Below are 17,598 nucleotides of genomic sequence, written 5' to 3'. Positions count from 1 at the left end.
TACCTCAGTCATATTTATGTTCTTACTCAGTGTCTGAGTTTGAGAGGTTTCATTTGCATACTTATTCAGTCTTCTCGGTTACAGATGAATCATGACTAGTTTCGCCAATCTCTTTGGAGAAAAATAAGGTACCTTATTTCAAGGAAAGGTGAATGACAAGTATATTTCTAAAAACGAAGTATTTTGAAAAGTAAGGTATTTATTGATTGGCATTAAATATGGATTTTTGGTTGGTTTTGGATGGTTAGTGACTGACAGTACATGGTAAATATACGTTGAATGAATTGAACAATCACTTTTTTATTTACATTTATTGAAACTTTGTCTCTCTGTTTCCGCTGGTTTGCACCGATCACCAATCATCATTTTTCGGTAAATGCTAAGGTGATGTGAACATAAAGCACATAAGATAAAAATTTTTAAATTGACGTCATCACTTGCTTTCGAAACATATACTGTCACTGTTGGAAGCCTGTTTTTGTGAGAAATACTTCTTATTTTCTTTGAATTTCTTTAATTAATATAGATTCAGAATATGAATCCTGTGCAGATACTTTAAATCGACTGTGTTTGCCTTGAGGATCATTTTCTATCCAGTAATTTGGTTTATTCCATCCTTACGCCATTGAGAATATCAGAATTGTGATCCAAACACAATGTTCACTATTAAGAAAACGCCTCTTCATAAACATGCATAAGAGCCGAACTAATGATTACTTAACGGCACTCAATAAACGTTAAACATCGAAATGACAATAACGGTGACGACCACACTGTAGTCAACAATAAACGTTTAACACTGGCCAAAAGGAATGCATTGTTTTCCAATAATAGACTGAATCGATTGCTTTTATTCAGTTGTTCCTATCACTACTTCATCATGATGTGAACATACATTTTGTTACTGAGGGATATCTACTCAGTTTTTCGGAGTTACAAAGACTGAAGTGCATAGGTACAATGACAATTGTCAGTGAATGAGAGAATATATATATATATATATATATATATATATATATATATATATATATATATATATGTGTGTGTGTGTGTGTGTGTGTGTGTGTGTGTGTGCGAGCGTATACCTGTCCCTTTTTCCCCCTAAGGTGAGTCTTTCCGCTCCCGGGATTGGAATGACTCCTTACCCTCTCCCTTAAAACCCACATCCTTTCGTCTTTCCCTCTCCTTCCCTCTTTCCTGATGAAGCAACCGTTGGTTGCGAAAGCTTGAAATTTGTGTGTGTGTTTGTGTGTTTTTTATTGTGTCTATCTACCAGCGCTTTCTCGTTTGGTAAGTCACAGAATCTTTGTTTTATAATATATTTTTCCCATGTGCAATGTTTCTTGTGTGTCTAACGATTAGGTATGAACAAATAACGGAACATTAGTTTCCGTATTGAGCTCACTTTTTTTCGACTGTGAACATAACAAAGAAATTTTACACAATGGATAAATGATTCTCAAGTTCGAAATGTAAAGGTTTAAATGTCCGAACATATAAATTAAGTTTTCACTGTTTTCCCTATGTATTAAGCTGACACATGTAATATTGTTGTAAAACTGACCAGTGGATAATGCTAGGACTACTACCACTACTTACAGGAGACCTGTACTTTTTTTGTGACAGTTGGTTCCCCGAGTCTCCACGCTGGCTGGCGTGCAGGGGTCGCGACCAGGAGGCGCTGGCCGTTGTGCGTCGCATAGCAGCCACCAACGGCTCCACGGTGCCTCCGTTCGCCCTGCAGGTGATCCAGACTGTGGGCAAGAGCAAGACAGACAGGAGGGGCTTCCTCAGCATCTTCTCCAGCTTTAACCTCGTCAGGAACACAACACTCCTCATCATTGCCAGGTGACTCACAGAATAACTTTAAGACGCGTCTTTGTTCTAGTAGAACCTAGAAGTTTAAGGCTGGCACACGTTATCTGCAGTCTCTCCAATTTCCTGTTTCAAGAGAAGTCATGAAACACATGAAACCTTCCTAATTTCCTTGCAATCCACTCAGGGTCAAAGACGACCAGAACTATGTTGTGTCACCGGATGGCAACTTCTAACTTCAGTGCTGCACTTGTGGTGGTGGAATGCAGAGGCGGGGCAAGCTTACATGTATAAGAGACGTGTGATACGAACAGCAAAGACGTTAATTTGGAATGCAATGGTGTTAGTTACCATAATGATCACCTATAATAATCACTACAGCTGACTGCTTTTCAAATAAATGTAGTAAAAACTTTCATTGCTCGCAACAACTATTTTTCACTACCAGAGTTATGTAGACACGTGCACATAATATCGCCTACAATATAAAATTCTAAAGCTATTTTCTCTACGTGAGAGCCAGCATATTATTATCATAGAAACTGAATTTCAATTAAAATCACTTTTAATTTGAACTGATTGTCTGCAGTAGTTGTGCAATACTGTATGAGCAACTATCGTCTGTCTTTTATTACAGTAATCACTCGGTTGAAAATAAACTGTACATTTAATTAAAGTTCTCTCCTTCTGACTATTACTTTCACTTATGACTTTTTATGGTGAAAGGAAGGACCCTGGTAACGGTTAATGACATCTACATCTACATCTAAATCTACATGGTTACTCTGCAATTCACACTTAAGTGCCTGGCAGAGGGTTCATCGAACCATTTTCATACTACTTCTCTACCATTCCACTCTCGAATGGCGAGTGGGAAAAGGAACACCTAAATCATTCCGTTCGAGCTCTGATTTCACTTATTTTGTTGTGATGATCATTTCTCCCTGCGTAGGTAGGTGTCAACACAATATTTTCGCATTCGGAAGAGAAAGTTAGTGATCTAAATTTCGTAAATAGATCTCGCCGCAAAGAAAATCATCTTTGTCCTATTGACTGCCACCCCAACTGGCATATCATATCAGTGACACTCTCACCCCTATTGCGCGATAACACGAAACAGGCTGCCCTTCTTTACACTTTTTCGATGTCCTCCACCAATCCTACCTCGTAAGGATCCCATACCACGCAGGTATAATCCAGCAGAAGACGGACAAGTGTAATGTAGGCTGTCTCTCTAGTGGGTTTGTCGCATCTTCTAAGTGTTCTGCCAACAAAACGCAGTCTTTGTTTCGCGTTCCCCACAATATTATCTATGTGCTCTTTCCAATTTAAGTTGCTCGTAATTGTCATTCCTAGGTATTTAGTCGTATTGACAGCCCTTAGATTTGTGTGATTTATCGTATGTCCAAAATTTATCGGATTTCTTTTAGTACCCATGTGGATGACCCCGCACTTTTCTTTGTTTAGTGCCAATTGTCACTTTTCGCCAGTGGCCACTTAGGTCAATGAAGTTTCTCTCCACAAGTTCGTTCTTTGACTGAACATAGTATAATGTTCCAAAAAGTTACTAAGACGCTAGCATGCCTATTACACAGCTACAAACTGCTGCTGGATCTCACTTTGCGATACGTTACTTGTGGTGCGAAATAGTGATTATTATGAGGTCCATTATTGGCAACAGGCTCTTCTTGAGTAGCGAGCAGTTAGAATAAATTATGCCCACACAATATTCTCCATTACTTCCAAAAATCTTCTTGTGACCATATACTGTGCCCACATACCTGCAAGCCCACATATAATTTGCCCTGCCACATTTTACAACACCATTTTCGATGCAAAACACTCTGACAATTGCACCTCAACACATACATCTGTTGCACACTATAGATGTTTCGCAACTACTTCTCTCCCTTCACCTCTGCGACTGCATGCACTCGCGCCAACTATGTTAGTTTTAAACAAAATTTTACACAAAAGATATTCTGTGTGCTTTATACAATAAAAACTTCCCTGACATGGCCAAAGTATTTACAATGATTTGACATGAATAATTCTTGTTGTTGTTGTGGTCTTCAGTCCTGAGACTGGTTTGATGCAGCTCTCCATGCTACTCTATCCTGTGGAAGCTTCTTCATCTCCCAGTACCTACTGCAGCCTACATCCTTCTAAATCTGCTTAGTGTATTCATCTCTTGGTCTCCGTCTACGATTTTTACCCTCCACGCTGCCCTCCAATACTAAATTGGTGATCCCTCGATGTCTCAGAACATGTCCTACCAACCGATCCCTTCTTCTAGTCAAGTTGTGCCACAAACTCCTCTTTCCCCAATTCTATTCGATACCTCCTCATTAGTTATGTGATCTACCCATCTAATCTTCAGCATTCTTCTGTAGCACCACATTTCGAAAGCTTCTATTCTCTTCTTGTCTAAACTATTTATCGTCCATGTTTCACTTCCATACGTGGCTACACTCTATACAAAAACTTTCAGAAACAACTTCCTGACACTTAAATCTATACTCGATGTTAACAAATTTTCCTTCTTCAGAAACGCTTTCCTTGCCATTGCCAGTCTACATTTTATATCCTCTCTACTTCGACCATCATCAGTTATTTTGCTCCCCAAATAGCAAAACTCCTTTACTACTTTAACTGTCTCATTTCCTAATCTAATTACCTCAGCATCACCCGACTTAATTCGACTACATTCCATTAACCTCGTTTTGCTTTTGTTGATGTTAATCTTATATCGTCCTTTCAAGACACTGTCCATTCCGTTCAACTGCTCTTCCAAGTCCTTTGCTGTCTCTGACAGAATTACAATGTCATCGGCAAACCTCAAAGTTTTTATTTCTTCTCCATGGACTTTAATACCTACTCCGAACTTTTCTTTTGTGTCCTTTATTGCTTGCTCAATATAGAGGTTGAATAACATCAGGGATAGGCTACAACCATGCCTCACTCCCTTCCCAACCACTGCTTCCCTTTCATACCCGTCGATTCTTATAACTGCCATCTGGTTTCTGAACAAATTGTAAATAGCGTTTGGCTCTCTGTATTTTACCCCTGCCACCTTCAGAATTTGAAAGAGAGTATTCCAATCAACATTGTCAAAAGCTTTCTCTAATTCTTACTTGTCCTATTAAAATACATTACATTTTCATAAACACTAATTATTAACAAAATCCATCAAGACATGTATTTACAAAAAACGGTAATGAACTCGAGAAATCAAGGAGCTGAAATGTACGTGAGGTAACAGGTTGTAGAGTTAGAAGCACTCCTAACAGAACCCGTTAGACAGGCTGGCACGCATCTCCCACGGTCCGTGGTGACTGACAGAAAATGTGCAGCCGCTCAACGTCTGTTTCAATGTTCACTAGTGATCTACCACGACGCCATTTTGCTACCGGGATTCCGTGGTCGTCCATCCATCCGTGACTCCAGAGGTGTAGCATCACCTGTATCGTGACACTCCTTCCGGCCACCTTTGGCGCCATTGTTACCTAAAGAAGGGAAACACCTATCACCCTCCTACCTCCTTTACGCCAGTCTGTTTCTCGATCTTAGTGAATACACTGAAGTGGGAGTGTCCCGCTCACCTTGTAACGCCAGTTCCCCTTCTTACTCTTCCCATCTCACCCTCCTCCAGTTAGAGACCGACACCTGTACAGGTGGTAAAGAATGTGGCGCGCCCTGAAGGAATCGAATACGACCAATGTGGACGATTGTGGTGCGCAGCCGGCCGGAGTGGCCGAGCCGTTAAAGACCGCTACGGTCGCAGGTTCGAATCCTGCCTCGGGCATGGATGTGTGTGATGTCCTTAGGGTAGTTAGGTTTAAGTAGTTCTAAGTTCCAGGGGACTTGTGACCACAGCAGTTGAGTCTCATAGTGCTCAGAGCCGTTTGAACCATTTTTTTGATTGTGGTGCGAGTAGGGAACTGGAACTCTTCCTTGGTGCTGGCCCTTGAAATGGGCCTAAATTTCTTTTTCGTTTTCCCCGTCCGGGATGTAAGAGATAGTCAACATCATCCGGTGTCCTACACGGGACTTGGGTAACTTGGTATTTCGTTCTACCAAACACTCCTCCTCTTTTAGGTCCCTCAAATGTACCTTTTGCACTTGCGCCACACTGTTGTTAGGTTCTCCATAAAATTACGCATTGATGCCCCGTTTTTATCTCCAATGGTTTCCACAAAACGTTATGACATCTCGTGGCTGTACACTATCTCGTATGTTGAGAACTTCGTGTGCCTTCGAAGTGTACGCTGTCTCTATGTAAGGTACCAGAGTACCCCCAGTAATTATGAAGACGTGATTACTCAGCATCTTTTCTATTGTTCACATACTGCAACACATGTTGTCTGTGTGTCCACCACCAGTACTCTTGGGCTTATGTCACATTGTTGTTCTACAGGCTCAGTGCTCGGCCAACACATTATCATGTGCCTCTTTTATCATTTCACCGCGTGACTGGTAACACAATACAATGTATGACCTTTCATGCTCAAGGTACTGTGATTGTGTTGAGTACACTTGGCTGTCTGCATCAGTAACTTGCACATTATGCCATTCTGCAAAAGTGATACTCGCACATTGTACCATACATATTTTCCGACTCAGGCGATTGGAATTGTCATGGGCCTTAACAGGTCGATGAGTCACCTCAAAATCAAACTATAACTCGTGTGATTAGTATTTCATTAACTGTCACTCCTTTGCCGACTTTCAGTTAAGTAATTTCTTACCTCCAGAGAAAATTCTCCTGTCACCATGACAATGGCAGCGTTGGACTTCTCACCGTACTGTGTGTGTTTATGCAAAACGTGCTGTAGTACTCGGAGAGGCAGCACGGTTATGGGTAACAAACAGTTAAGGGAATTTTAACTTAGCTTAGATATATTCTTCAACACAAATTAAATTTGAGGCAGTATTTCCATTATGGGAGTCACTAAACCACTATGCTGCGTAGTCAATGAAAATAACCCTGTTGCACACCGGAAAATATTTGAACTGAAAAAGTATTAAAGTTCTATTCCTTCAGCCTGTAGCATTTTCTAATGGAAGAAAAGATGACAGCAGACAAAGATGCCTACCATGCTTTTGTAGGAAACAAAGAACAGGTTCGTATTTGAAATGCACTCGAGGGAAATCAACTTACAGAGGCAACTAAGTAGCAATGATATTCTTGAGATTCATTGATAGGAGCTGCATAAACAGTAACGCTTACCAGTTTTGCGACAGAAACTCGTAGCGTCGACGCCGGGTGTGTGTGGATTATCTCTGACGAACGTCTATACCACAGTCTCATGGTATGACAGAATTCATAGCAATGCTGAACTGTACAAGTCTGACAGACAAGGTAATGGAGGTTAGAGCAAGCTGTTCGTAGCATGGCTGTACTATGTTACGCCAGTGTTCATATTAATAAAGAACTAATAAGCCACGATAAACGGACGAGAAAGGAATGGGATTAGACTGAGCAACGAATGAGAGGGAGCACATGTCTTCATCCATTTTATAACCTTGGTAGTGTGCCTCCATACCTAAAAGCACCCCAGCAGCTCTTTTACTCACACGATGTGTTGAGTGCTATTGGCAAGGGATTTCAAGTTGATTCCGTATTTCTAGATTTCCAGAAGGCTTTTGAAACAGTACCTCACATGCGGCTTGTAATGAAACTGCGTGCTTATGGAATATCGTTTCAGTTATGTGCCTGGATTCGTGATTTCCTGTCCGAGAGGTCAAAGTTAGTAATAACTGACGGAAATTCATCGAGTAAAACAGAAGTGATTTCTGGCATTCCCCGAGGTAGTGTTATAGGTCCTCTGAGCAGCCCTCTTAGGTTGTTTGCAGATGATTCTGTCGTTTATCGTCTGGTAAAGCCATCAGAAGATCAAATCACATTTCAAAACGATTTAGATCTGTATGGTGCGAAAATTACCGACTGACCTTAAATAATGAAAAGTATGAGGTCATCCACACGAGTGGTAAAATTAATCTGTTAAACTTGGGTTCCACAATAAATTAATCAAATCTAAAGGCCGTAAATTCAACTAAATACCTGAGAATTACAATTACGAACAACTTAAACTGGAAGTAACAGATGGAAAATGTCGGGTGAAGACGAACCAAAGACTACGCTTTATTACACAACACTTAGAAGATGCAAAAGGTCCACTAAAGAGACTGCCTACACAACGCTTGTAGGCCCTGTTGTGAAGTACTGCTGCAGATAGAACTAACGGAGTATATCGAGAAAGTTCAAGGAAGATAGCACGTTTCGTATTATCGAGACATATGGGACAGAATGTCACGGACGTAATACAGTAATTGGGATTGACATCATTAAAACATTCTCTTTGCAGCGGGGTCTTCTCACGAAATTTCAATCACCAACTTTCTCATCTGAATGCGAAAATAGTTCGTTGACGCCAACCTACAGGGGAGAAACGATCATCATAGTAAAATAAGGTAAATCAGAGCTCACACGGAAAGATACACTTGTTCGTTTCTCCCACGCGCTCTTCGAGAGTGGAATAATAGAGAATTATTGTGAAGGTGGTTCGCTGAACTCTCTGCCGGGCACTTAAGTGTGATTTAGAGAGTATACATGTAGATGTAGAACCCCGCAGATATACACGACTAGATGTTACGCCCCATTCACTTCCTGACTTGACACACAACCTAGCACATGGCTGCTCGCACCACATGACTCAACAGACTCCTTTTCATATTCGGTTGCTGACAACTACTTCAATCGACTCTATGCATCTTTGATATTGTGATTCTTCAATTTCTCCAGGCGTATTTTATGACGAAATAAATCTCGGGTGAACAGCCTGGTATGAGTGTGCATAGGAAGCGCCTGACGGAGGAGCGGGAGGGAGACTGTCCTATATACAGGGCGAGTCACCTAACATTACCGCTGGATATATTTCGTAAACCACATCAAATACTGACGGATCGATTCCACAGACCGAACGTGAGGAGAGGGGCTAGTGTAATTGGTTAATACAAACCATAAGAAAATGCACGGAAGTATGTTTTTAACACAAACCTACGTTTTTTTTTAAATGGAACCCCGTTAGTTTTGCTAGCACATCTGAACATTACCACTCCTCCGCTGTTCGATCGTGTGTATCGGAGAGCACCGAATTACGTAGGGATCCAAAGGGAACGGTGATGGACCTTAGGTACAGAAGAGACTGGAACACCACATTACGTCCACATGCTAACACCTTTTTATTGGTCTTTTTCACTGACGCACATGTACATTACCATGAGGGGTGAGGTACACGTACACACGTGGTTTCCGTTTTCAATTACAGAGTGGAATAGAGTGTGTCCCGACATGTCAGGCCAATAGATGTTCAATGTGGTGGCCATCATTTGCTGCACACAATTGCAATCTCTGGCGTAATGAATGTCGTACACGCCGCAGTACATCTGGTGTAATGTCGTCGCAGGCTTCCACAATACGTTGTTTCATATCCTCTCGGGTTGTAGGCACATCACGGTACACATTCTCCTTTAATGTACCCCACAGAAAGAAGTCCAGAGCTGTAAGATCAGGAGAACGGGCTGGCCAATTTATGCGTCCTCCACGTCCTATGAAACGCCCGTCGAACATCCTGTCAAGGGTCAGCCTAGTGTTAATTGCGGAATGTGCAGGTGCACCATCATGCTGATACGTCGACGCGTTTCCAGTGGGACATTTTCGAGCAACGTTGGCAGATCATTCTGTAGAAACTCGACGTATGTTGCAGCTGTTTGGGCCCCTGCAATGAAGTGTTTGTTACAACACGCAACTGAACGTCGGACGTTTCAAGCGTCAACTTTAGGTTACAATATCTCCGGATGTAATTAACATTTTACAATGCAACAAACGGCACTGATTACGTATTTGTTTATATGTTCAGATGTGCTAACAAAACTAACGGGGTTCCATTTAAAAAAACGTAGGTTTGTGTTGAAAAACATACTTCCGTGCATTTTTGTATGCTTTGTATTAAACAATTACACTAGCCCTTCTCCTCACGTTCTATCTGTGGAATCGGTTCGTCAGTATTTGAAGTGGTTTACGAAATATGTCCAGCGGTAACGTTAGGTGACTGACCCTGTATACCTGGCGCCGGCCCACCGCCGGTCAGTACATCAGCGCACCTGATGATGGCAACGGGGTCGATTGCCGAAATATTGTGTCCTATGCAAACTCATACCAGGCTGTTCACCCGAGATTTATTTCGTCATCTTTCATCTTGTTCGGCAAAATTTTTCCCTAACCTACCAAAAGGCGTGCAAGAGGAACGACAGCAGCCCTGTCCAGTTTCCTGACAAAGAAAAATCCACATTGTCCATAAAATTATGTATCTAGTGACGTAGCTCCTGGGTTGACACGATTATTATTTCAAAAGTTGATGAAATTAATTGATAGATAAATGGCATCAAACGATTTCCTCGGCAATTAGAGAACACCGAAGGCTTGCGTAATCAGGGGATTGTCGTCTCGGGCGGGCGGAGTATTTTTCCGAACCCCAGATTAATTATTCTTGATATTTCGCAAGACGGCGAAAATCCACAAAGACTGACCAAACCGTTGTTCTGAAATTTGTGCCACATATACTTTGCAAATGAGGGACAATAGACCATCCGAGGCGTCTCACTTTTCTCAAAATTGTCCAGTAACTCTAGTAACCTCTGAGCTACGAGGCTGTGCTTCGCTGTTCAGAACGTAACTGCCACCTTAGTTAGGCCTACTGCGGGGTCTGCTTTCCGCTGACCTTGGTGTAGCGCCCAAGTTAACAAAAATTATTAGATTGGTGCTTACCATCTCAATCAGCTGCAGTTCTATTAGACTGGTGCATAAGCTCACATTTTTCTTTTCTTTTTTTTGCGTATCGGTAGTCTCGTTGATGTAGTTCACTGTTCCTATTTGAGTTTACATATTATGACTTTGCCATTTGGAGATAGTGAGTGGTGCTTTGCACGCTAGAAAATGGAGTGCCAAGTGGAGAAATGGCAATATTTTCCACATAGTCTGTCACCTCCCGCTCACTTATCGACCTTAATGACAGTAAAATTTAAACCGCGTGTACCTAATGGAAATTTGGGAAAAGCTATCGTCACCGAAGTTAATCTGTCGGTAAAGAGGGAGGAAAGGGTTACATCTAAATGAAAGGAAAAATGCAAATGAAACTGATGAAAATTAATTTTGAAAAAGTGTAAAGTTAATAAAGAAAGTAAATGTGCGGTCGTTACGTTAAAAATTAACTGGCGTTAATTAGATACTTGAGATTTGGGGAAAATTACGGTCGCCAGTCCTATGGACAACTACTATAATAACTGAAAATGAAAGATTAATGCACATATAATTAGCACTAAAAGCGTGGCAACTGAAGTTTGACACGTGTTGTGTGAAAACTGAATGTTTGTCAGAAGTAATAAATTTTGCTACACTCTGACTTAATTTAGCAGAAGAATTAATAAAACTGGGAAATTGAAAGTTAATTTAGTGACTGGAATTAATAGTGATCTTTGTTTCTGAAGCACTACGAACTTCAATAAAATGAGGTTAGTCTTGGGCTACCTCAACAATCATTTCAAAAGCTACTTGAATCTATGCAATTTAGAAATAAGAGATTTAATTTTGAACTTGAATTAAATGATTCTGAACAATTAACAATAGTAAAATTTAGTACGTACCAAGCTGAGCTGCAGTCACAGGTAAGCTAAAATATGGTAACAAAACTCGCACTCTTAATTTGTGCTTGTGTAATCTAAATATTGTAGCCAGCTATGAATACTTTAACTGAACTTTGAAATTAAAGCAGTGAAATGGAATCATATTACTTTAATGCTGGCGTTTGAATTTCAACGACACTCGGGTTCATTCTGGAAAGGGAAGGGACCCTGCTTGGTAATGCAATTGGGACAATGAGCAACAAAGGTTCATGCTAAGTTGCTGTAATTTTGAGAATGGAACAATTTTAAAAGCTGAGGTCTGCCATACAGTTCTAAAACTTTACGTGCTTCCAGTCTTCCTTGTTGGTTGGTTGAAGGTTTGAAGCCGTCGATCGAGGAGGTGGCGACAGTCACTCATTGTCGGCCGTCGCTGTTGCAGAAGCTGGATGTTGGCGCGCCTCCTTCTCGACACGGTCACCAGGCGAAACGGGCTCTTGATGTGCGCCAGCTAATGCTTCCCGTCCGCGACACCGTGTCAGAAACTATCACAGCAAGTCGAGCGCAATTACATGCTGCCAAACCCCGAAAGCGTGGCAGCTCGCGGGAGCGTCACACAACACACCTGCTCCACTGCACCACCCTAGCCAGACTCCCTCTGCTCTGTCCGCGCTCCACGCGGCAGAGTTAACACTACCAAAGATCCTAAACACTTTGGTTCTCCACACGACCTATCGATGTAGTCGTTCGATAGCATAGTTTTCCCTAGCATAAAAATACAAATAATATTTACAAAACAAACCAATTATACATCGACATAAATGCATATATATATACAAATAGTAAAACAATTACAATATACAAAGACAGAGAAACGTCATATCTTCAGGTAACAAAATAAGGAAAAAAATTTATAGTACAATAGATGGAAATAGGAGGATATGCATTTCTGGCATTACAAGTCTGCCTGAATTCGATAGAGGGTGACAGCAGCGGAGGCAACCAGAACCATTTGTTCCGTCAGTGGGGACAATACCACTGGATAGAGCATGGTAATGAAATGGTTTTCTAGTTTTAAGTAGGATCTTTTTCATCTTTTTCACATTATCCACGTTTAGGAAGACATGCGGGGTTTGATGAAAATCGTTTAAACGCATACAATACCCCACGTCGGTGTACTCGAGAACTGGCAAATGCTATGAATTGTGATCTCCTCCATTGTGCGACATTTGCAATCGGATGTATGGGTAACGAACGAATGTTTCAAGCTAAAATCACAACAATCAACGGGTGGGCCGTATGTGCATATCTGCTTGCTCGTCATTTACTGGCTCGTGAACAACAACGACCTTCCCCACCCTGTATCGTTACTGATGAGAAATGTTGTCTTTATGCTAACATGGGGAAAAGAAAGGATTGTTTGAGACCAGACAAAGCAGCAGCGGCCCTTTCGAAGACCTGCACGCATCCACAAAAGGTGAGGTTGCACAGCCGGTGGAATAGCGATGGTGTAGTGTACTACAAATTGCTTCCCCACCGCATAACCATTACTGCTCACATTTACTGTCAACAGCTGAGATGTGCTGCAGACGCAATCCAAAAACGATGACCAGGAAGACTGTACGAAGCGATGTTACTCCACGATGAGGCCTGTCCGCATTCCGCTAGACTGACAAAAACACTATACAGGAGATGGATTGAGAAGTCACTCCATGTCCACGTTATTTACGTGATCTTGCACCCTCAGATTTTCACCTGTCAGCTTTCTACCGAGAAACGCTCAAGGAACTTCATTTAGCAATGAAAATTCGCTCCGGACATGGCTCAATGGGTACTTCACCTCAAAACCACGTGATTTCTACAGACGCTGAATCGAGAAGTTACCCCAGCGTTCGCAGACTGTTGTTAACTAGTGAAGGAGAACATCCTCATATTATTGGTGACTAAAATCTCTGTTATATGTATCTCTTGTGTTTATTAAACTCATGGAAAGACACTTCGAAGTTGTGCACCATTGCAGTAGATTGGAGCAGGTCGTTATTCTCACTAACAAGGGTGTTTCCTACATTTTCATCTTTGCGCACATGCTTCTTGTGCTTCGTAGCAGCTATGGAACGTACAGCACATGTTGGTGAGCTTTGATCAGTAATATTGACAGAAGTATTTCGGTTGTTATTATCATAATGATGCTACTGTTAGCATCCCAATTGGTAGGCATGATAACGCTAAGTAAAATTTCGCTTTAGGTAATTTTTTGCTGCGCCTGCCTGGGATTCAGACATCTCAGTTCTCTCGGCTACTTATCATTTTAACATAACTCTGAGTGCACTCTATCTAAACAGGGGCTGAAGGACTTGCTCGTTTTAATCACTTGCTTTATTGACCTGGAGCCAGATATTTACATGCCAGGTTTGATATGATTATTTTCTAACAGGCTAACTCGGATTTCAGTGTGGTTTTTGAACATTTTATTTAAATTTTTAAGTGATCTGTATGTTTCCTGGTTAGTATAACTCCCCTGTTACCTCCTACAAATGTTCTTTTTAGCTATGAGAAACCTCTGGTAGATGAAATCGGGCCCTTTGTCGGCCACGGTCAAGGCAGAAGCAGTTTATCAGGTGAGACTACGTGTTCTAGCTGACTGGGAAATAGCTGACAGACAGCTTCAATAATTCCTCAGTCTTATCTCAATGTTCAGTTATCAAAAACGTCGGCAACTACTCCAATGACCAGTAACACTTCACCCCTTTTTTTAATGGATGAGTGAATATTTGTGCTACTGCCGAAAATGTTGGTGCAAACCTGTGGTAATAATTCGCCAAGTCCATGAAGTGAGGGTTTTTGCGGTGCGCGTCTGTCATTTAAATGTATAGCTGCTTTCCTAGCAGAATGGAAATACGTTCCATACTCATCAATGGTTTAAATAACGTTGCTGAATTTTGAATGGTTTATTGTTTTTCTCTGGTTTTGATGTACTTTGATTGTGACAGTATGCCAGTGTAGTTCAAGTGCTAATGACAATCATGTGCTTGCTTTCTTCCAAATAATAACAACTACAAACGATCTAATAATTTGTTTGGTAAAACCAACTAACTGAATGGCCGTTGCTACTAGAAGCAGAGATGCAGAAAGTGAACAACTAGAAAAAATTACATATGTCGACATAAATGTCCACAGAGCACTGCTGGGGCAGTGGATAAATAGACTTTACTGTCGTTACTTCGTTATATTAAGCACTTAAGTTGTCTGTGGGTGCTTTACACCTACCTTCGCCGTTTAAAAAAGCCTGAAAACTGTTTTTGCGTTCAGTCAGAAAGCATACTGATCATAATTTCCAGTCTGCAAGGTCACACAACTCTTCGAGCTCACCGAAAGAAAACAAGTTCCTTCTTGCAATTTACTCAGCAGGATCAGACACTATGACTACAAATAAAAGTTTTGCGTTCTAACTGATTGGTATGTTCTTTAAAACTTCACACGCACAAAATATAATAACATCACTAGTAATAATAAGAATATTCCTATCGGAAACAGCACTATTAACAGTTCAGAGGTTATTTCTACAGGAAGTTCCAAGTCAAATGGTGGCTCTGAGCACTATGGGACTTAACATCTATGGTCATCAGTCCCAAGTCAAATGGTCTATCGTTCTGACTTCTAATCAAAAAAAGTTGATTGCTCACCTTGAAAGTGGAAAATTAATCTCGCCACATGGCACACGGTTTGTCAACATCGTTCGTGGCACACAGACTGTTACTTCTGTGAAATCTAAGCGATCCAAGACGGTGTACGTCCTCGCTAGTTCACTTCCAAATTTTACGGAAACGCATGCAAGTCTTCCTAGCTTTGACGTCATCCGTAGCACAGGGCACGCATGCGTTTGACTGACGTGGACATGTCGATATCTCGGTGCGAAGTGTCTCTTCTCACTGCTTATCTGGCCGTAGTTATACAGGGTGTTCAACTAAATGTGTTTGCCTCTGTAAGTTACGAAGTAATCCGAGACGGAAATATTTATTGTGGTAGCTCGCCATAAGACACGTTACACTGTCTGCAGAGCTACGCACGTAGTTTATTGCGTTATTATCCAAAGAGTTACAGCAAAAAGATACAATTTTTTAAATGGAACAATAGTTGTTTCCATCATGCACTGGAATCAGTAACACCAGCTGTGTATACATCAATTTAAATTACATTCCTATCACTTTTAGTTTAGGAGCTACAACCCTTCAAAGTTTCAGGGGCAGATACCACACGCTGTACATAATACATGGCTTTGTGGTGGGTGATGGGTGTTCTGGAGGTGGGAAGTTGATTTAAATGAGATATTCAAATGTGTGTCCATGTTCGTGAATGCACAATGCAATGCACCTTCTAAAGGATCTGCAGACGAGATGTAACATCGCCGGTGTCATGGAGCAACATGCGTCCTCGATGCGCCGTTTTAGATCATCTAGGGATGTGGGCTCAGTGACATAAACACGATCCTTTAGATATCCCCACAAAAAGAAATCTAATGGTGTTAAGTCGGGCGACCTTGCGGGCCATGAGTGAGGGCCATGGCGGCCCAACCACCTTCCTGCAAACCTATTGTTTAGTTCTTCCACAACAGCACGCGCAGAATGGGCTGGGTGACCATCGTGCTGCATCCGCATATGGACTCTCGTGCATACACACATGTTCAAGGAGACCACCCAAACTGTCGACTATGAATGCGCGATATAATTCACCTGTCAGTGTACCTGGGAAGTAGTGTGGACCGATGATTTCATCCCCAAGGATTCCACACCGTACATTAATAGACCACCTATGTTGACTGTCGACAGGTCACACCCACCGAGGATTGTCTGCGGCCCAGTAGTGCACGTTATGGCGATTCACTGCACCATAATTTGTGAACGTGGACTCATCAGAGAACAATAACACCTTGCAAAGACTCCAGCGTGAAATTGCGCATGACCCATTCACAGAATGTAACTCTCGCACGGAAATCGTTCCCATGCAGCTCCCGGGTCAGTGACAGGCGGTACGGGTGTAACCTGTGACTGTGTACAATGCGCCACACAGATGTGAGACTGACGCCAGCGACTGCAGCAACGGCTCGTAAGCTGACATGAGGATCTTGGTGTACTGCAGCTAAAACAAACACCTCCGTCTCCTCACTTCTTGCAGTTCTTCGTCTTCTACTGCGGCGCATTACCAAGCTGCCTGTTTCCCAAAGTCGTCGTTCGGCACGTGAGAACGTAATGGCTGCCAGTGCTCATCACCCAGGATATCTTACGGCGTACGCCACGGCTGCTTCAGTGGCATCGTGTCGGCACTCGCCAAGCGTTAGCAACATGTCAACGTACCCGTTGTTCATGTATGCCATCTTCATCCGACATCAATAACTGTGGTATATTGAGCCCCGTTTGTTTGTGTGGGTCGAACTGCCGTGTGCGGCGACAGTCGGCAGTCTAACAGCGCATCGAGGAAGCTTCTCGCCCCGTGACACCGGCGACGTTACAACTCGGCTGCACCACATTTAGAAGGCACATTGCATTATGTGCAGCGTGTGTGGTATCTGCCCCTGAAACTTTGAAGGGTTGTAGCTCCCAAACTAAAAGTGATAGGAATGTAATTTAAATTGATGTATACACAGCTGGTGTTACTGATTGAAGTGCATGATAGAAACAACTATTGTTCCATTTAAAAAATTGTATCTTTTTGCTGTAAGTCTTTGGATAATAACACAGTAAACTATGTTCATAGCTCCGCAGACAGTGTAACGTTTCTTATGGTGAGCTACCACAGTAAATATTTCCGTCGCCTGTTACTTCATAACTTACAGAGGCAAACACATGTAGTGAAACACTGTGTATATCTACAAGGCTCATGAACCATTCAGTTATCAGCTGCACACAACCCTTTCTGACCACAGGTTACCTGATCAGTCTTTCAGTATGCGAGTTCTTCCAGTTCTTCCAGTGGGGCAATGTCGAGGTAGAGGTTCCATCTTTCGATGTCACTCTGTGAGAACCGATGGTTATTAGCTTCTCCACGTTCAAAGGATACATCACACTGGATGCTTGAAGTTGCTTCACAACAGCACAATTTTCGGTT

At 41.9% G+C, this 17,598-nt stretch overlaps 1 protein-coding gene across 3 annotated transcripts in view; it reads left to right on the top strand.

Moving 5' to 3' along the window:
- Positions 1-17,598, top strand: part of LOC126473823 (solute carrier family 22 member 7-like) — a 147,369-nt gene that overhangs the window by 101,281 nt on the left and 28,490 nt on the right. For all 3 annotated transcript variants that reach the window (XM_050101142.1, XM_050101141.1, XM_050101143.1), the window contains exon 6: positions 1,627-1,848. In XM_050101142.1, the coding sequence (XP_049957099.1) occupies positions 1,627-1,848 (222 nt within the window). The remainder of the gene's footprint in view (positions 1-1,626; positions 1,849-17,598) is intronic.

Source organism: Schistocerca serialis, chromosome 4 (assembly GCF_023864345.2).
Source record: "Schistocerca serialis cubense isolate TAMUIC-IGC-003099 chromosome 4, iqSchSeri2.2, whole genome shotgun sequence".
In the NCBI taxonomy this organism is placed as follows: Eukaryota; Metazoa; Arthropoda; class Insecta; order Orthoptera; family Acrididae; genus Schistocerca; species Schistocerca serialis.
Note: the sequence above shows the minus strand (reverse complement) of the source record. Positions and strands in the feature narration are given on the sequence as shown.